The sequence below is a fragment of the Manduca sexta genome, chromosome 17, assembly GCF_014839805.1.
Source record: "Manduca sexta isolate Smith_Timp_Sample1 chromosome 17, JHU_Msex_v1.0, whole genome shotgun sequence".
NCBI lineage: Eukaryota > Metazoa > Arthropoda > Insecta > Lepidoptera > Sphingidae > Manduca > Manduca sexta.
In genome coordinates this window covers 9,016,304-9,039,408 of record NC_051131.1, presented here as the reverse complement: position 1 = coordinate 9,039,408, position 23,105 = coordinate 9,016,304, and the positions used below count along the sequence as shown (strand labels likewise).

Here is a 23,105-nt window from a genome sequence, read left to right as displayed (position 1 = left end):
ATCAAAGCGTGCAATTATAATTTTATATTTTCATCGATGTCAATAAAAAATACCTAGTGTGGTGGCCTAGTTTCTAAATTACATTAACTGACTATTCCCTACAACATACAATTTCGCAACACAGTACAGTTTGACTCATTGCATTCAGAGAAATATATTCCGTAATAAGTTTCAAATTAAAGACAATTGAATGCTTAGTATGGTTTTCCAAGATGGGTCAAGCGCGGGTGTCTTCGGGGAACCTGTTACTTTGCTTTCAGTTACTGTCACACGCCTTATGTGATTAGTTGATAGTTTACTGTGATGCTTTCCAAGACAGAGATACGTGCTATGTCTGCAGATTTGAAAGTTAGTACCTAGATCTTAATGTTAACAACCAACAGGCGGCTTACGCGACATAAATCCGCAACTTTTCCTTTAAATAATATTATAACTCTACGTGGAAGTGTTTATTACGTTAGTTGAAAAAGTTTAGTTTAAGTTTATACTCGAATAAAATGTAATTGACACTAGTTCTAGTAGATTTTATGGGTATATCAAAAGTTTTCTGATACCATTTAATAAAAAAAAAAAAATGTTACTTTAGTTGGTGTTTTATATTGAGTGTCACTTGTTTTAAAAGCATTTTTAAATATTAAAATATTCGTAACAAAAATCGTTTTAGGAAGTTTTAATTTATTATGTAATTTCCTACTCAAAAAAAGTGAAATTACCAATAATAAATCGTATCAGGGCCTTTTCATAAACGCCTGCTATAAGTAAGGCTTTCAAACCACTATAATAAGATGCTGTCCTATGAAAAGTTTTATAAATTATTGTGAAAATATTTTTGTTGTGACTAAACATAATCTTAAAATAAAACTATTTGAAACGTCAAATCAAACGTAAACTATTTCGTGACTATGAAGGCAGCAAAGATTTCGAAATGTCGGGAGAAAATTATAAAATAAAAAACCGCGATAAAATCCGTAAAATAGTTTTATTTTAATGTCTAACATTCGCGTAAACAAGAAATCATAAATAGTATATAACGTAATATTAATAACGTTCATTTTAACATATAAACAATAATAATTAAAAAAGTATTACGTGGTACATAGACATTAAACATTAAATTATAATTAAAACTTGTCAAAAAAAAAATAATAATTAGTGTTAACTGGTGTTTTATCTTTGAACCATAAATTATTTTACATTAAGGTTATAGCTTAAGGTCCATTTTTCATACATTTTGTTTCACCTTTAATCTGGGTAACTAAACAAGTATTGGCAAGTAAAGAATTTAAATTCACGTCTAGTTAGTGATTAGTGCTCGCAGTTGAAAGAAAAACGTAAAAATAATTAATATGCATGGATATTTCGGCCTTTAAAATTTAATACGACGAAATTTTAAAGGAATTCGAAATTTTAATCACTAACTAGACGTGAATTTAAATTCTTTACTTGTCAATACTTGTTTAGTTACCCAGATTAAAGGTGAAACAAAATGTATGAAAATGGACCTTAAGCTATAACCTTAAGAAAAAATGTGTTACTTTAAACGTTCATTAATGGAAAAAAATAGTGTAAATACAAGTTGAAATACTGATTAATAACGTTTATTAGTAAGCGGGTCAGGTCGAAATAATAAGAAATTTAACGAAATGAGATTTGTTGACTTATTAAATGTAGGTGAAACTCGTAAATATTATATGGATGTGCGAGTGGCCTCTATAAGATTCTGAAAAATTTATTATATACTTAAAAATTTATTTACTACTGAGAGGGATTAGGCCTTAGTCCACCACGCTGGCCTAGTGCGGATTGGTAGACTTCGGACACACATCTTCGAAATTCCTATAGGGAACTTTTCAGATTGCAGGTTTCTTCACGATGTTATCCTTCACCGTTAAAGGGAACGATAAATTTACAAAGAATACACACGTGATTTAAGAAAAGTCAGAGGTGTGTGCCCCAGCTGACATTCGTCTTGGCAGTCCGTTCCACACCCAACTAGGCTACCGCCGCTTTAGCTCTGTATAGCTAATAAAAAATATTTGAGTTTGTTTAAAGGTTTTTTGGCTTGTCTACGTAATAACTGACAGTTCGTGACAAAATGTAATGATTCGTTTAAAGATAATTAATCATCCATGCAGGTACTTAATTTTGAATATGTTTTATAATTTTGGTATGCATAAATGTCTTTTTACAGTAAGTACGTATAAACAGTAAGATAAATAAGTTGAAACAATAACACATAACAACAACTAATAAGTTTAGACCATTATTATTATTATAAGCCACAGAATGTATAATTTTGAACGTTGTCCTTCCAAAGATTTTCAAACCAACCTGTTTTGTATACGATAAATTTGTATGTAGCTACTTAATTACTTAAAAAAACGGTTAACGTAAATTTCTAGAATATGTTTACTCATATCATAACAGGCGATATAGATAAAAAATATTAGTGAACAACTAAACATTTGAGTACAATACGATAATGTTTTCTTAGATAAAACAATTCCAACGATGTAATTACTTTTATGTTACCCGGACATCCGTTTTTACTACTCTTATTTAGATAATAATAACAAAATTTATTCTATTCCGTGTCAGTTAATGTATTTGGTGTATCGTACAAATAGTAGTTATGTTTGGCTTAGCAAAAAGAATATGTTAACCGATTCAATTACGTTTTTATTTATTTTTTGTGGTGTAGCTAACTATATTACCGAGGAGGATGGGGAAACGGAACTAAAGTCATTGACAATAGTTGTCATGCAGTCGCGACGCGCGTGCGAAATTCTTTAGTCAGTATAGTTCTTCTTTCGGTACCTACCTGTATTAATGTAACTAATATGGGCGACTTTTTGCCTCAATGCGTTATTAATAATAAATAAATGCTATGTGCCCGAGTACTCGAGGTCAACGTACGAGCGGAATGCTGTAAAAAATAAGTTAAGGACATCAGACCGTCGTTCTATCAACGTGTAGAATCGATAGCCAAAATGTTCGGGGTCATTAAATTCTCTGATTAGCTTTGAATTGTTAATTAATCTATATTTCACGACATATTTTTTAATTAAATAACTTATTTTGCTACTGGATCTCCAGTACCTATTTGTTGGGGAACGCACGTTCCATTTTAACAGGAAAATGATATTTATGGCTACAGCAATGGTTTCCTGAAATTAATTTCATATGCAAAGAATTCGATCGGTATCCTAACATAAATTTCTCCGGCTGCAAATTTTTATTCGTATAAATATAAATACGTAACAGCTACTGTTTTGGCGTGTTTATAGTTCGAGTAAATAACGATTCCAATTTAGATTTAGTTGTAAACAGATAATACTTTTGCTAAAAAGAAATATCTATAACTGCTAATGAAATTTTCGAAAGTGAAGCTGACACTAAAAGCAATGCTTTTCGAACAGCGTATTTAAAGTATTTCGTTAAGTTAGCTTACATCTGAACCTAAAACGTTAGTTGGTGATACGTGGGTGGGTGGTAAATTTATTTTTATGTATTAGTGTTATTTGAGTTCATAAATTTACGCCTTCTATAAAAGGATTGGACAGTTTTAGCAATAGTTTTTTTACAGCAATTGGTTTCAAATGAAGCGTAAAATTACTTGGATGAGAGAAATCTTGGATGTGTATTCAAAGAGATACTGTAGCTTGATTGCGACACCTATACACACTGCAATTCTGCTTACCCTGCCTACCCGTTGGCTTACAGGTGTCCCTGTATATTATGTTTTCCACGATACAAATACAATATTTATTTTGTGAATTCTAAGTATATCAATTAATTCTTAATAGATTGTATTTGTTTTCTTGCGTTATAAATTAAATATAAGCATTCTGGTATGATTTCATAGTGTTTGTTTATAACTACCGAACTTAAAAACTACAATAACATGAAATTCCAGCGGTATCTTTATTACATTATGTTTAATATCATGAACATCACGCACATACTGGTTGATTCGTGATAAAGAAAATGCATTAGTTATTACATAATTAATTTATTTTCTTTTTTATTAAAACCTTAAATGCGAACGTCTGTGAAAATGTTTGTTAGAAGTAAACGTGGAACCTTTGAACGGATTTAGATGAAATTAGGCACTTAGATAGGCCATGTCTTGTATTCAAACATAGGCAAATTTAGGTCCCAGAAATACTTTTCTTTACCCAATGGCACGTTTACACCAGAAGAGGTTTTTCAAGCAAGCAAAGCTCCGAGCAGCACCTACATTTGTTATAAAGCCTCATAACTTTATAATTAATCGGCCACTCTATGTGGTATCTGTCGCCATAAGCTATTTGCTTTAGCCACGAAAATTTACCGTATAAACAGGAATGATACCAATACCTCTGGCTGCCTTTGAAAGTTGTCATACAAAATTCACCTCAGTTAAGATAGAACAGTAAACCTTGAAGTCTCCATGATATTTTTTATGTTTATGTTTAGGGGTTATTTAATCTTTGTATTGGTTTTAATATATTATATTATGTATAAAACATATTATATTATGTATAAAACGTATTATGTTGCAGCATCGCTTAGCAACAATCCGATTACAATCGTTTGTTGATCGCAATCACAATGCAGTTTGTATGATTTTGATGACTTGTTTATCGTGTGAATTCCCGGTAACTTTACATACATATCGCATCATAATTTTGAATAATACAATAATGTTTAAATGTAAATTGATATCTTATCTGATGAGGCTAATCTTAATGATTTCTTATGTGTACGCGAATGTCTAACATTGAAATAAAACTATTTTGCGGATTTTATAGCGGTTTTGTATTATAATTGTATCCCGACGTATAATATAAAAAGTGCGATAAAATACGCAAAATAGTTTTATTTCAGCGTTTAACCATATAGAATGAATTGGAAGAAGTGATTATAATGTAGTTTTGAATAAAGATTGCTTGTTTGATAACAGATTCTTCTATTTTTTACATTTATGGTATATTTAAGTTGGTATTTTATAAATCTATAACTATTACACTTTTATAGAGTCTTTTCTTTTTATATTTATAGTAAGGGTACTGTCGTTTGCAACAAGATTAGAGAATACATAATTTCGGTTCTGGAAATGAATAAAATCTTATGCGAATGTTCTTTCAAAAATGCCTTATTATGGAAAAAAATCGGTTCATAATTCACCTGTTTAATCTAGAATATAGCTAAATCTAATTGAAATTACACCTTCGACTTTACTCGAAAAGTTTTAAAAAATTAGCCCACATTATTTTTAAGCAAACACGTTGTTGATAAAAATAGGTAGGTATTTGTATTCATAAATAGCAGGGAATCATCTTGTTTATGCACTAAATGTTCAGTCCAGTGTATATGATTTAATATTTATAAAATCAGTGTGACAGTTCCGCAGACGTGTCCGAAAATGTGGTCACGTCCAGGGAAGGTCATTTTAATTTGGTTCACTTCGGTTTTCATTATAAGAAATTTCGATGATATTATTTTTTGTTTTAATGAAACTACTTATTATAGTTAGAATAATTCCTTAAAAAAGTAATTACAACGTTTTCGGGTAAGTTTAAGTACTTACCTTAAAAGGAAAGTCTGAGACGCCTAAGAGGGCCTTAATGTTTACCACCCAAAATATTAAGTTCTTTCCCAGAATAAATAAATAAGTATGAAGACTTTCGGGAGTAGTTTCGATTTTATGATATAAAAAACAAAAGCAAAGCTAACAAACAATTCGATTTTCTGTGCAATATTGGTATCTATTAATACAATCAATGAATGTCAGAGTCATACCGTGGTACTACATAATTAATACACAAAAATATGTAAGGCGAAAATATCCGCTCAGAATCCAATGAATGTAATCGGTTAAGATATTTCGTCTACTACTTATAACGAGATCGGAATTTTCTGTCTTTGTATAAATAACGCGTATCTGAGGCTATTAAAAGTATTACCTTTCATCACTATACCTCATTACGTCTACTTTAGCGATCTAAAAAAAAATTGTACGTCAAAGCACCTACACACCCATTTGTCTAGGTTCGTCAGTTATCTCAACAATTTACCGAATGCAGTACATTGCGAAATAGAATTCATCGTAAAACTATTCAGATGTAATTTGAACAATTTATCAAGTCACAACGCTTGCAAGATTTCTGCTGGCTTAGTTTATTTGACTATAGTGTATTCATAGTGGCAAGGATCCAAATCCTGTGGAGAATCCAGGTGTATCTAATAATATATTTTACTTCTGTATTCATAATTTCATATTTTAAATTTAAGTTCTTTTTGTTTTTACTTTTTAATTTTAGTGCTAGGAAGTTGGTGGAGTGTTACATATAGGATAGGTACTTTGTATTGAGTCCATTGTTGTTATTGTGCAAAAATAAACCATTACGATAAAATTTATATCCGAGAAGTTGCGGTTAGACAGCCCGCCCTTATGGGACAAAGGGTTTACCTATATAATATAGAATTTCTTCCTTTGTTTTTTTTTTTAACGAAAGTCAATCAATATGGATATTAATAACTAATCTCAAAGTGGGAAAACCGAAGAATTATGATTACATTCTTTGGCCAATTATATATTATTTTTATCGCACTAATGCGAGTAGGTATAAAGACAGAGGTTTTCTATCGTTCGATTTTCTTTTGAGTTTTTTTTTGTAATTAGCAAATAGTAAAAATGAACGTTGCGCCTACATAAATCAGTTATCAGTCGTTATACAATAAATATTATAAGATTGTGAGTGTATTATTTAATTCAATTCACATGTATGCTACCCTCAACTTGCTATGCTTATGTTTCTTCACCCGGAGCAGGTTGCATTGACGATTAATTTTATTTTGTTGTTGTTGTTAGTGTTTTCTTCGAAGTATACCATTTTACATGTAAATCTTAAGGCAAAGTATTTGGTAAATTTACTTAATTTACCTATTGTGACTAATTCTTGCATAACCTCATGCTCTTAACTGTTCTATTGCACCTGACCTTATCTTATACGTGTGAGTTCGGCAATATATACTTAAAACATGTTGAAAAAGGATTGAATCCAAAACTTTTCATACTATCTTACAAATGCGAGAGTGACGATTTTGCCTGTCTGACACTTTTTAACGACGATTTTGATTAATTTGGGTTTGAAGATAGTTTAAGACCTTCGGAAGGATATAAGCTACATTTTCCCGAAAAACATATAGCAGGACGTTTATCCCGGAAAAGACAATTTCCCTTGGCGATGCTACGATCTAAAGCTTGTATGTTATATTTATTTGTGGGTATAATAATAAGTAAATATGTTGATATAATGAGATGTTGTATTACAGGTGTTGCGCGCGTGTGGCGTGGCGCGAGGGTGGGATGCGAGGGAGACGGCGAGGCGGTCGCAGGCGCCGCGAGTAGCCGCGAACATGCGGAGCCCGCGCCGCACCGCACACCTCACCGCATGCCTGCTCGTGCTTGCCGCATACATTGCCGACAACGCCGTCGCAGCCTCCTCCGCTGTTATCAGTAAGTAAGCATTCACTAACACCTAGTTAATTTGCTGCGGCTTCATATATCTTCTCATTGGTTGATTCTTGATTCTCATCTTTTAATATAGCTATAGAGTTTCGGATTTATTTGGTGTTACGTGATAGACAGTGTGAGAAATATTTTATTCTAGCCCGGTAAAGTGACGAATACACCTAATGTTAAGTGAAGTGAAGCCTAAGGAAAATGTTGACAAGCAAGGACGCTGTGTTCGTTGATGATAGCCATAATTATGCCGGCCTGCTTATTGCTTCTTTTGTTCTATAAATCTAAGAAAAGGGCGATTGGCTGTGTTTCCTCTTGAGGAAGATATAAATATAGACTGGTGAAAGATACGTGCAAACCACATCCATGTCGCCCATGCAGTTGAAGAATGTATATTCTTTCCTATAGTCCTTGTTATGATTTATAATTTCATGAGTTATGAGATCTTAAATATTTGCGGGATTTGCTTGAATCTTTCGTACGCCTCATCGTTTATGTTTATGGAAATGTAGCAGATTATTGAAAGTTGGTAAATTGTTGTCTTAATGTACCGTTAAAACTGGTGCCAAATCTATTTCTTTTCGTATATGTGCCAATAGTTTCTGTTATTCTCACGTGTATGTTTTATGTTATTGGACAATATGTCTATAAGTTGTATTTAAACGAAATGCATTGCCTTCAGACCTATTGAAGCATAAAATGAATAGCCTTCCTTATTTTGATAATATAATTGGTGCTCAAAACACGATACTAGATTTTGAATCGAAATTGATCCAACTATTGAACTTCAGCTGAGACACGAGTCATAAAAAACCTACATATTATAAACGATACTATTGTCTGGCTTGTTATAATTAGCTATGACTAATATAAATAACATTGATATCCTAAAACTAGCTAGAATGAAAAATGATGTAGATAAAGTAAAAAAATATGTTATCAGATTATAAATATATAAATATTATCGATCAGTATTTTATACCGCAAATATAAAGTAGGTCCAGGTGACAAAAAATAGTTATTTGGCATTATTTTTTATTTTATTCTTCTAAATATATTTGTCATATTGCGTCAATACAAAAGTATTTCATAGAATGCTATCGATTAATGAATAATTATTTCAAGCTTATTTTGGACATACGTGGAGTTGAATTTCTCACGAAGATATACTTAAAGGTGACACATATTAGTTTCAAGAATGTAAAATAATATTGATAATATTATCTAGAATGTGACTAAATTGGCTTAAGACGGACATTGCGACGTTCTAGACGTAAACTTTAGTATTACCAAAATGTTCCCATGGCACTGGCGCGTGGCCTTTAGTGCAATGTTTGGGATAGTATAAGTTCCCTTGTAACATTAATTAATGCCTTTCTTCGTGATAAGTGATAAGTAATAATTCGTGATACGCCATTATTAAAACGCGCCCTTCGCAAATCATGTCATTTAGTGTTGTGAGTTGGCGGGAGTCTTTTTTTTGCCCTATTTATTCTGCATAGTAACATGTAATACGTTATACCAAAGCATCTAAGCGGAGAACGAACACCATGTCACTGAACTCATCTAGAACTTACATCTTATTTCGAAGTGGATTAGGTTTTAATTTAATGTAATACAAAGAGAAGTCAGAAAATCTTCACTGGTAGATAAATATTTTCTGTTATTCCCGTTCTAAGTACTTGATGTGATGCTGGATATTCTAAATAGTGTATGTTCATATTCTAGGGATGGATATTCGCTGTTATCTGAATCTAAGAAACCATATCGTGGGCGGTATACTTGCTTAATGAGGCAGTTGAGTACTTAGTTTGAATAATGACTGCAGGAAGGAATTCTGGACAACGTGCAGAGGTTTTTGAGTTAGATTCTGACATAGTCATAGCTAGGGGGAGGGAAATAGGGAGTTCGACGTATTAGTTCGCATTTGCTAGCACCCATCCTAGCTCATTCGCAGAGGAAAAACCCAGTTGTTACATAACGTAATATGCTAATGTGATAAATATTTATATCAGATTAACATTTCTTTTTAGTGACAGAAAATATTTAAGTTAATAAAGAAGTAATATTTTTAAATAATAACTCGTACAACACGACATAATTAACCAAACTAAAAATACTTGATTTGTTTGAGAATTTTGTTAAGTTTTAAAGTACACAATGAACATTGCGGTACGGACGGATTGTTACCGGTTGCACAACTTGTGCTCGGCGACAATTCTTCAGTTGCGAAACTGTTCGGAGCGGGTTCCCACATAGATCACACATTCGCCTCTCTCGAACGTTGTACCTAACGTGTCCGCGAAATATTAAGATAATGGCCGATACAAGTTTTGAATATTTATTTTGTCAAGTCAACGAGGTTTTGTTTGAAAATACTTATAGTTTCTAGAGGTTTAGGAAGGAGGGGTGTTTATTTACATAACTAGCTTTTGCTCGCGGCTTCGTCCGCGTGCAGGAGTTTTCCGGGATAAAAGTTCCGCTATATATTTTCCCGGAATAAAAAGCAGCTTATAACCTTCCCAGGGTCTTAAAATATCTCCATCCCAAATTTCATAAAAATCCGTTCCGTAGATTTTGATAAAATCGATAACTTTGTTTTATAATATTATGTATAATTATAGATAGTAAATAATATGCTGTTTTTTTTTCAAGACTTTGTCTATCATCACTTAAAAGCATAAGTTTAATACCTTGCTAGGCTTTTCTCGCTTAATTTCGATTTTGCATTGTCTGTATAAATTTATAAATCCGTTATGATATACTTACTACAAAGGAATTTCGAAAGAACAAACTATATAAAGAGCTTTAGATATATTGACATAATAAACTCCAGCTGCCAGACTTTAAGACACTGTGAGCTCATTCTGCGTAGATCGGACCACCAACAGCAAAAATTTTAAAAAGTTGTATAATTGTAAAATGTAGGTAGATATTGTCACTTTGACTTTGCGGATGAACAACACCTCAGTCCCCCCCGTGACCATGAAGGCTGCAAAGTCTTCGAAACGTCGAGAGAAAACTAAAATATAAAAACCGCGATAGAGTCCGAAAAGTAGTTTAATTTCAATGTCTTACATTCGTGTAAACATAAGAAATCATTTTAATAAACTCCATTATAATTTATAATAAAAGTACTTAATTGTGTAAAGATTTTTTTTAAGTATCTTAGAAGATGTCTATTTGAGCACCTAAGCACGTCTTTTTAGATTGCAAAAGGAATTAGTTGCAAGAAGTATCTATCATCCATTATATTTACAAATTTTTGGGACATAGCGGCAGGACATAAAGAGAGCTGCGAGCGAAAGCTAGTATAACTTTAACGTCTGAAACATTGCAATTAAACCGAGCGTAAAGTGTTTCAAGCACCGTTTATTTTCGATATTTGCATAATTTCTTGTCACTTATTGGAATAATAATGTTAAGCGATTAATGGAATGTACCTACGGGGCTTCGTCGACGATATTAAATGTAAATTTAAAGGCACGTGTAGAGTGCACTAGCGACTTACGGGCCAGGAGGATAAACATAGAATAATATATGAGAAGGTATTGAAGTTTGCCAACCCGCTCTAGGCCAGCATGGTGGACTAAGGCCCTTCCTCTTAGTACAAGAGGAGTGTCCAGTAGTGGGACGGAATAATGTATTATGTAACAATTAAGAATGATGCGTAATACTCATCCTAATCTTATTAGACGTGCTCTGTTCTCTTGATTCATTTTTAATCTGATTACATGCGAATAAAAACTTCATTTTATTGAATGTTAAGTGTTCAGAACTTTAATATTATTAAAGCTTATTTCACTTTTATTACTTAGCAAAAAATTGCCTTCGTTAATTAAAATTGCATTAAAATTTCACTGGAATTCCCGAGAATTTGAGAAAAATTTGTTTATTAAACTGGCATTATGGAAGTTGCGGCGCATCTTTAATAAAATAGCAAATAACCAATGAACCCAATTTAAATGCGCGACAGAAGCTATAAAAACCATTGAAACATCATTGTTAAACTATGTCACAAAGGAATTCACAGTCCGTTTAATAAGGAAGCGTGTTTTATATCAAACGTCATGAGCACTATCACAGTATTCGAACCAGCTGTGTTGGAGGTCAAGATCAGTGTCAATTATTATTGAGCTATTGCCTATTGACATTGATAGTCGATTAAATAGCTTATCTATCAATCCTTATCTAGGTGAAACTTCTGCTCACGCTGTGAGGCCGCGCCGTGACGTGACTTATGATTACTGAGTTTCTTTCAGTATTAGCTACATTTATTGCTTCGCTATAACTACTTTTTATGTAGTTGTGCGCCTTGAATTGTGAATATTGTCAAACGTATGTGTTAAGGCCATGTGCTTCATAAAATTGTTTTATGTTTTTCTATATGTATATCATGCTGGGTACAAAGAACTTGTTTATTTACGAGCATGGGGATTTCTCTCTGACTATCATATATTGTTGAGTATTCAATATTTGTCTTTCTTCATTAACTATCATTTTATGTTCAATTTCTCTTTTAATAGGTGTCCAAGAACGAGACTTTATTTGTACCTCTCACTTGTATAGTTGTCTTTCTGGAATAGATAAATTATATATTTTAAGCAACTGTTTCAGTATAACACATTATTTATCAATCATAACTTGAGTATTAAGACTCCAGCTTATTATCATTGATTGTAACTAAAGGAGAAAACGTCTAACTAGTATTCCACGCCCGGACATAATGTCCATTGTCCACATTGAATTTAGCATGAGACTGCCTTCAAATACGGCTTGCTGAATAAATAACTATGTTTTAACGACTACACGTGGATTGCCCGGGCCTCTGAGACACCATGTAACGATCTCTTTTATACTACGTTTATTGCCGATTTCTATATATAATACTTACCCGCCATTATCGAATCTATAAGAAAACGGACCAATCAGAATAAAGTTTGCTTGACATTCTAAAATTAATTTATTGTTGTTACCATTGTTTATCATGATTTATCCTAATTTGAGTGCGAATCAAATGCTAAGGCAGCCTTAGTAGGAAATTAATCGGCTTCAAAACAAGAACATTGCGTGTATTGTGGGTCTAAAAGCAACTAAAAATATATAAGATATCATTTGTACCTTAGCAATTAGAATACGGTCAGGGATTTATGACTGTTGGGTGTATTTACACACCTCATTGTTAGAGCTAGTAAATTTTGTACCGCATTTAAGTATAACACAATGCATGCTTTACTTACATATTTGTATAGGTAGGTACTTATAAATCTTATTTTGTGATATAACGTGATATTTCTTTTGAATAGTTCTTCTTAATTATATTACTAATTTATTTCAGTAAGTACTAAAAATATTATGTCACTAAATTTATGAAATGATCATTACATGTGCTTATTATAAATAATTTTAATAATGCTTTCAAAAGCAAATGAGTTAACTTAATAAAGTGTTTTTATAAAAGTCAAAGCTTAATTCTTCAACAATATAAATTACCTAATTTGTTAATTTACAATTCAGCGAATTATTTATAAATTCGTTTACCTTGAAGTCCGCTCGTTGCTATGAGATGTTGTGAACTGTAAATACGGAATGCCCACATAACTAATGTAGAAGATTGAACATCAGAATGATACATCGTCGAGCCGCTTCCTTGAATCATTGTTGGTTATATTAATGTGTTACGTAAATACTTGGAACATACCAACTTCATTGAGCAACTATTAGTTGAATTATTTAAGGCATAATAATAAATAAAGCTGCTGCTTACGTAATAAACAAGCGAAGAGAAATACACTCGCAGACAACCAAATATTAATTACCTACAAAAATATTTACGCGAGCCGCAACTCTGCGACCGGTGCTAGTGGCGCCCGAAATGGCTACATTATAAGAATGCGGATCCGTGGATCTAAATCAAGGTAAAATGTGATCACACGGCCGCGACATCGACACTGAGAGTTGAGACGCAGCGCGCAGCGGCGCAGCGCGCTCTCATCCACATAGACCCCCGCTACGTCATCACTTACGACCGAACTTGCGCAATCAATGTACTACATCTCCACGACAATCATCCGTCTGTAGTGTTTAATGAACCGTGCAGACAAAGTTAATGAATTGAACGGTTTTTATTGTATCTGTGCTTTACGTAACTCTTAGCGACAATATTCAGAGAAAAAGGATTGGACTTCCATGGATGACAGCAATTGTTGTTATGCTGTTAAATATTGCGTTAAATATTTGTTTACACTATGTGTACTATTAGGAAATACATGTCGAATTCCACAGTAATGACGATCATTGACTGACGTAGATTGTACGTCATATATGGGTAAAAACTGAATCCTTCAAGCATTTTACAAATTCGCCGTATTCATAGTAATTTAAACAACATAATAATAGCTCACCAATTACATTGGAATTCAGCGTGACGAAGGACGACAACATTGATTAAGCTGCTCCGTCGATATTTCTATTTGTCGCCATATATATTATTTAGCACAATCATTAATTTATCTGACATAAACGTTAAATAGCTTAAAATATTTGTAATGCAGTTCAATGTTCGTTTGGTATATAGGACGCTAGTTTCCCACGCAAGTTGCACAAACCGCAACCTCCTCCACGCTGCACGTGGTCGCCGTGACGACCACGGAGTGTGTATTGCTGTCCGTTGGTCGCTCAGCGCCGACAGCTTTAACGCATGTGAACCTGCTCTACACAGTCTTGAGCCACCTGCTACTCTACGTGTATATAATAAATCGGAATTATCCACATTACTCTATGTAAATTATATTCATATCTTATGTTGGATCAGATTTAATCGTGGTATAAGTCGTTTGAATAAGCACGTTGAAATAAAATGTTTTCTTTTTCAGAAGGCCAACGCGCAGCGTGTTCTAACGAAGGCGAGCCCGTCCGGCTGCAAGACGCAAGGCTCGAACAAGATTGGAGCAGCTGTTTCCGCTGCATTTGTAAGGTAAGCATTATATGAATTCTGTATCATAAACTCAAATCACATCTGACTTGCATAACAGGTAAGCTCGAAACGCTGGAGATACATATTGTATCAAAATATCTTACAAAGGAATCGACGGGTATATTATGTTCGAAGATTACTAATTGCAATATTCCTTGATTTATGTCGTTTACGGGGTATTTGTTCATGGTCGTTTTTGGTTTGTTGATTTACTCTAATATGTGTTGAGACGTGCCAGTCGACAATCCATAGTTCTAGGGCGACGAGCCGACTTTATAATAAAATGTAAGACTCGACTTTAGACACTGAAATATATGAATTATTCGCGAAAATATTTGTTTCGGATCTATGTCCTTGTTTTTGTTGCCCATTGATTTGGATTCGTCTGTGGATTAAGAATGTTCCACGGTATCAATTAATGTCAAAGTATAATGTGTCATATTATTCGATATATTTTTTTATATGTACGGCCTATTTTTATACAATAATTGCTATACTGTTCTCTAGACCATTATAAATAATAAAGGGATTTTCCCAAACACTTAATATTCTATGGAACCGTCCTAATAATTGGTGTTGTGAATAAGTTATATAATCTGCCACTATACCCATTGCTACTTATTGGTGTGAAATAAAAGCATAAAATGGTATCCAAGCCTCGTAATTATCTCTCTGGATTTAACTTATGGGCAGTTTGTATGCTCACACGGCGGCCACTGTCACCAAATCAATTTATCACGCACCAAGTTTAGAATAATAATTTTAACTCGCGCGTGCGGTAAGCTCGCACTTAAACAATAACTACCAGGTAAATTGATAAGCGGATAATTTTTCACGGAATTTCTATTTAGAACATACTGTCTCGTTATTTTTGTAAAGGAATATTGAGCAATTTTGTTAATTATAGTATTTTTTTTAACCAAAATAATTTTAATAATTGTGACGTTTGCTTTATCATCTTACGAAGGGTTATACCAGCATCTGATTGGCATTACCGTGAATTATGATAAACATCTGGCACGCCATTAGTTCCTCATTGTTAAAATATATTTTTTTATCCTGACTGCCCAGTGCCCATAGCTTAGCCACGGACGAGGTACGGATGTGTGTGAGTGAACATACTTAGTTAAAATATATAGTTGTTAAATTATGCTATTCTCGTACGTTTGTATTCAAGTAGAGTCAAATAGACATTGCATTGGATTTCGTGTGGATATTGTACGTAGTTATTTATGAATAAAATAATTTCCTACATCGTGTGTGTAAAAGCGAATGTGCTAATATATAATGCAAACTTATGACGATTACAAGTCGTCACGCCAGCGCAAAAAGTATGAGATAATATGATGTTATCTTACGTATACTGAAGTAAACCTAGTTATATATAGCTACACACTGAGTACATTTATAGTACAATATCATATTCCAAAATATTGGTCTCTATGGATTAGTTTAGATGGATAAAAATGCTATATTATTTTAATTGTAGAATATTGCTTGATTTGATTTATATTTTGGGAGCTTTTAATTAGTAGTTATTAGTTTGAGACATATTATTTGTAAATGTTGATCTACCTACACTTGGCGCAACTGGTGCAACTTTTTCCGCTTTGCGTATTCCGTCCCATGATGTAATAGTGGGCAAATCTATCGCCATATCGGGCACAAATTCCACACTCCAAGCTAATACTGAGTATTAAAAATCACTTTTCCCGACTCGGGAATCGAAGCCGAGATCTCAGCAATGCAGTTGTACCGGAATACAACTACGCCACGAAATTAAGAAAATAAGTAACATGATAGGTAATTCTATGGTTGCCATAAGATTATATCAAGTACTCTGATAAAGTAACGCTCGTGTTGAATTTGTCTAAAGCACGATTATTCCAGCTAGTGGTGAAAACTAACATGAAATATCAAGTTGGCTCTTGATTTCACAACACAGCTTCTTGCTCGTTTGCGTCCTCTAATGTGAATATACACTAAGAATATTACGTTTCAGTGAGGATACAAAAAACGGAAAACCTTGCGTAATTTTGTTTAGGAAAGAGCGGTATAGGACAATATATTTGTACTTTAAGAGGAAAACTGACACCAATGTCAATTTATTTACCATTTCATTTCATCGTCAAATCACATATCTCGATCTAACAATTAATTTCAAATAAAAATATAAATCGTATAATGTACATAAGGCAAACTTGTACACATTTATTTGCGATGAGTAGTGATCTGGCGTCGAACCGTGGCGGCACAAAAACTGTCAATGCGGAAACTGTCCGCAGCCACTGGCAGACCAGGAATCTGGCACAACTGCTTCTGGCATTCCATTTATTAATCATTAGCTGCATTCTTTTACTTAGATTTTCAATTTATAACGAGTGTGCGGATCCGTCCAGTCGCATATGTCATTATAAATAAAGAACATCTGATTTGTCCATTATAATTTGCATGGAGACATGACGGCGCGGCGCGGCGCGACGCGGCGCCCGTACATTTAATACGTGCAAGTAACTGAAGCTGAGTATACGTACCCGGCATAGGTGGTATTTCCCAGCCGATCTCACCTCGTCGGATGACTTGTGCGGAATTCGAAAGCCCATAGCGAGATTTATTCTGTATTAAAATATACATTTGCTTACCTCATGGGCTTTTTTGTCGCGTGCCAAATAACAACCACAAGATGTCGTCTTTTGATGGAATTTTTTTTTATGATTTATCAATCTCATCTGACAGTTTAATGCAAAATAGTACGAGTATCGTGTTCCGTTGGGTTTGTAAGTGGGCTACGGTCTGCATGTTGTGGTATGTCTGTTGTCGAAGGAGTAATGTTGAGCTGAAGTGCCATTAGCCTTGCGTTTTTATAAGAACCAGTAGCTGGTTGATAACATCTCGTGGCTACCGCGCACCGCTTACTTTAATGAGCCCTGTCATTTATCGAGGCGCGGATTACGTCTCGACTCGCGCACCACTCTCTGTCGTACAACCGATTATTGCACTTAACACCGTTTTCTCGTTTCATAAATCTGTCTACGCTCTCAACGTCACGCACTGCTTTAAACTTAAAACATTCACGAACTGTACATTCGGTCCCAAATATGTAAATAACGTATTCCATCATACATACTCCGTAACATACCTAAGAACTGGATCATGTTTGATTATTAGCATTTTTGGTACAAGACGATACTTTTATCACCGGCCACTAAAGATATTGATCAATTTTTTACCACTCCGTGTTTTTATTATTTTTGAATAATTTCAATAAACTTGGTTTTTCGATTTTAATGACCAAAAGTTAACATACAGGTTGGTAAGAAACATTTTTATAGCTTAGAAAATATTAAATTACTTTTATTTTTTTATGATACACCATTAAGCATGCATTCGGTCAAATGTTGATTAATTGCCTATTCAGACAAGATATTTTTTGTTTTGGTAAATTAGTAGTGGTATCTATATTTGAAAATAAAATATTACAATTCTAATCCCTATTTCATAACGATAAAAAACTTGGCACTATACTTGCCAACTGCAAGCATGCATGGCGTTATCTATGACAATACTTTTCTCGTTATCATTTAAATAACACGGTAAATTATTATATAACATTGTTGTTGCTCGTCGTACCGGACACGACGACTAGCGAATTTGATGAATATGTAGATTTTTATTCAATGAAGAACATCAAGTTATTAGTATGGTAGAGGTTGTGGATGATGACTAGGATGTGTTAAGGAACAGGGCGTGAAAGGTCGCAGGCGCTGACGACGACGCGTCGCATGTTGGTGGCAGGCTGCCGGCCGGTGCGGGCGGCGCACGCGCAGGTGCCGCCGAGGCCTTGCCGCGAGCGCGCGTTCGGTATGCGGTCGCACCGGTTAGTCTAGCAAACGCGTATTTTTTACACTCCACACATCATCGACATTGTTGTTATGTTTTGCTGTGATGCAAAAAATGTAGTATAATTCAGTTGCTAGTTCTTTACATAGCTTATGAGCCGTTATAGCTGTCTATTGTAAATCAAAAAAGCAATTCACTTTATATCCGTATGACCATAAACATTATTGTTTACAATAACTTGGTAAAATATTGTTTTAAACCGTACTTTAAAACAGCAGATTGTTCAACGTATTATGTGTGAGATGAGTTCGTCGCAATAAAAGACAGTTTTAATGTTAAACTCGTATATTCTCGTCCGTTACGTAATTTAAAATTTGTAGGAGACGCAAATCACGTTTTTATAATTTATTAAAGAATAGTAATGCTAAAATGCAATAATAAATCATTGAATAACATTCGTATTATCATTTATAATTAATTGCTAGGAATCCATTACAGCGCTGCCATTAAATAAGGATATCAATGTGGCTAGGAGACGCGTGTCGCGCGCAAAAAATCGCAAGGAACGAAGGCGCCAGGAGCCTGATTCTGATTACTCACGACATTATATCATTAATACGAGGCCGTTCTTACTGTTTACCGAGAACATTGTGAATTTTTTGTTGTATCTTATATCATATAGGCTGTAATACAAGGAAACACTTCACTTTAAATAGACACTACTACTGATTGATTAACGATTTTAGTTAATTCAAAATATTTTCGCATTATAAATGCCTACTTAGGTATGATCATAAGTAATTATAAAATGAATCGATTATTTTTTAAGAATTATCAGTTATGTATACGTTCATACTTTAAATGTAGAGGTACCTAGGTATAAAAATATTTTAAAATGTTTCAAAAAACAAAATAGACTTTACAATCAATGGCAAGAATTACACTGGTTAGCTTTACTAATAATGTGACAGGGACGAACATATTACAAACAAAAGAACTCAATTCAAAATATTAAGGTTATAAACCAATTTCGGTGACAGATTCTACATAATTCACATTATAAGGAGCAATTCACGGTGCTTAGGATGTAATTAGAACGAAACAAGTTCGATAACATAAAGGTGTCATAAGAATTAGGCGCCAGGCGCGCCAGACAGCCCACATTCGGCCTTGCACTGTCGCCGCCCTAGGATCATTTACCTACTCCCAGATATTATTACATTTATTACACGCTGGACTTTTAATATCTATAATTAGCACTCCATTCTAGGGTTGTACCACGAAATATGCTAACTTAGTAATTATGATTTTGTAAATGGAATTTGTAATTTTAATGTCTGTAATTTGTGTAAATTACGTTGCTTTCCCTCCCAATTCTCAAGGTGTCGTGCTTGTAATAACTTAAATATTCTATTGGTCTGATTTCAAGGTACTGAGGGCATATTTGTCAGTTTTCTTAGGATTGGAATTTTGAAAGATATGCGCTGTTTCACATGCAGTTAGATATCGGCCATTTAGTAGTAAATTGTAGAAAAGCTTTCTAACACACATGGGCCACTCTTTTGTTATAATAGGGTAGTTTCCTATGTTAGATTTAATTTATTATTTTATATGTAACAGAAAATAATACTAATAAGAAATTCTTCTGTGAAATCAGCATCAAAATTGGTTAAAAAATGAGGCAGTTATTCCTATTTGAAATATTGTTGTGAGCAAAAGAGGTAGCGGGGTGGGGATGTCGCGTTGTCCTTTTCTCACTCACGCAGCGTTATAGCCGATGGCATTGGTTGACGTTACGTTTCACTATTACTGTAATTTGACAGGTTCCCTTTCCACTAAATTTCAAAACTTTATAACTTATTTATTATTGTGTGGATTTCGAAAATACTTTTTCTAATAGATTTTAGATGAAATACATTTTTGATAAATGTATTTTTAAAAAAGTCATCAACTACCACCCTATTATATAGGAAGCATGAATTATGATATTATTTTATAGAATTCAGACAGATCGACCATCAAGACTTAAAACACTTCTTACTAATGAATATTCATTTATTTTGGGCTCTTATGTATTTAGTCGCAAACGCAGTTTAATTCTTGCTCGAATAAAAATAATATTAAAAACGAGTCTATAAATTACTTAATAATATTCTGTATTTTTACTCACACATCACGCGTTAATCTCCGAAAGGGTAGATAGAGGATTTTTATCATTAATGGTAGAGTCACCTTGTAGAGACATTTGTCTACAGGATGAAAATATCGACTTTACTATCGTAATATCACAGTTCTACAGAAAACCTACGATAAGCGATAGTTTGTTGTTGCGTTTTATATGGTGATTGTCGTTTTCGCAGGATTATTAAACTTCTCGCCTCTTCTTAATCTGTGTAGTCAACGATGCATTCAATATTTATCTGGTATTATAGCTTTATAGACGACATAGATTTAATATCAAGAGCCTAAATGCTCTAACTACGGTGCAAATTAATAGGTTATGTGTTTTCCAGCATGCTTTTAACATTACTTTGATCGTATGAGTATTTCAAACAATGGCACGATTTTAAGATTTGGTTATACACCTAAAAGATAAAACTGTTTCTTTATGAATCGCAGATGTATAAATCCTTCGTAATAATAAGCCATATAAATGATATAGGTATTCATATTTTTCTTTACTCTTAATCCACATACTTTCAAAAACCCTCATGCATCGAATCTATAATAATTAACTATGGTATAAAATGTTGAAATAAAATCTACATTGAATATTTGAACACATCCAAACAGGTGGTTACTCAAACGAGAATCCTCGCAGCGGAGAGTCCCGAGCAGTCTGCGTAGAGCGCGACTCCATTATGTAAATGAAGAGATAAACATTTTAAATAAATGTTAACGTACACGTTTTATACATAACAACCAATATTTCCTATAATGCCAGCACGGCAACCGGGGATTAAAATTATCAAGTTTTCTTAAGTTTCATTTTAATTTTGACGTCCCAAAGTGCTGATTTTCAAATTAATGTCGCTGTCTTTAAACGGGTTTGTTCACTCCAAATGTCACCAGTTTTTGTGTACACTTCGAAGATATATAAAACATTATTTTATCATTAAAAGTACAGCCAGGATTTTATTAACATTAACTTCATGCTTGGAAGTTGTTTTAAATCGAAAATAATTCCATTACATTAATGGCGGCGCAGTAAGAAAATAAATAACTAGTACAGTCACTGCCAATGTGGCACATTCAATAAAACAACACTATATATCAAATCAATGCTACTTAAACTAATACATTTAAGCTTTAATTTCAGACTTTAGTGTTGTGTAGGGTCCGAATGCTGGCGAACAGTGTGATGTTAAAAATGAAAAATAATATTGGTAGAATATAATGTGAATGAATGAATAATATAAGAATAATAATTAATGTCATGTCATAAAAAAATACACAAACTATTACCAGCTCTAGGAGTCGCATCCAGGGTCTTCAAGTCTACATAATATGTTTCTCGTAGGTTAAATAGCTCTCAATCATATATTTCTAATATCAAGATAAAAAAATACAAAGCGAAGATGTCATCGGAAAATTACGCAAATATCAGGAAGTGTCGCGTGTCGAGGATAATACGCATTCGCGCTATCGACAGAGCAGGAAGCGGGGTTTTAACATCCGAAAAAATAAGTCACTTGTCGCAGTAATAATCAGATTTGGACTTACAACAGATTGTACCAAAAATAAGCGTGACGCAACATTCGCTTTGTCCATTACTAGATTTTAAACGAAATAAAAAAAATGTGCAAATTCCTGGTAATATACTATATAAATTCAAGACATTTGCCATCTCCATGCCAAATTTTATTCAAATCCGTTTAATGATTTCTGACTTTACTTCTAACAAAGAAGTTCACAAACTTTCTCATTTATAATATTAATAAAATTACTTGCAACAGCAAGACATGATATGAAATGATTGCACTGAATAAACGGACCATAATTCACATGAAAAGGCTTTAAAAGTCAATAAATTGTATAAACTTTACTATTAAAAGATTTATATAAAGTAGCGACCGTGGAATATAGTTGCCGCCACCTGGTTTCACTCACGCGCAACACTTATCGGCTAGTGCCAGGACCACACATGGCTTTCCAGTAACACTAATTCTCAGACTCCGTTTTGTTTAGGAAGTTATTTTGGGTGTGCAATAAAAATGTAGGTGAAACAGAAGTATGTATTTGAAGATGTTTTTGTAAAGAACGGTAAATCCAAAATTTATTGGATAAAGAAATAGTTACATTACTGTTACTCTATTTCAACTTTCAATTTATCTTTTTTTAAATATAATCAATTATTACACACATTATTTGCTTTGTATTCAATATTTTCAACTTATAATAAATACAGATAATTATTTTACGATCAACTATCCGCATGACTGTTTAAAGTTATTCATGTTGAACCTAACGACGTCTAATATATTATATAAAACATACGCTTAGTAGTAAATTAAACTCAATTCAAACGTGATAAATGCTGTTATTTATACTAATAAAATTTCCACTCTATATTAGAAAGACAGTAGTAAATCAGATATCGGAACATTAGATTTATGTACATTAATAAGAATTATTTATTTTATACGCAACATTTTCTTGATAAAGTACCTATTTTATTACTAACATGTGACAATATGATATACTTTTATTTGATGAATTTTTAACCCAAAAGCTAAGCGACGAAAAAGAAACACTAATTGAATATTTGAGTATGACTTC

At 33.3% G+C, this 23,105-nt stretch overlaps 1 protein-coding gene across 1 annotated transcript in view; it reads left to right on the top strand.

Annotated features, from left to right (window-relative positions):
• The first annotated feature begins 315 nt into the window (after window positions 1–315).
• LOC119188412 (kielin/chordin-like protein) overlaps window positions 316–23,105 on the top strand; it is a 41,677-nt gene continuing 18,887 nt past the window's right edge. Inside the window, 3 exon segments of the mRNA XM_037439592.1 lie at window positions 316–348; window positions 7,321–7,504; window positions 14,386–14,486. Coding sequence (XP_037295489.1) covers window positions 331–348; window positions 7,321–7,504; window positions 14,386–14,486 — 303 coding nt within the window. The 5' untranslated portion in view covers window positions 316–330.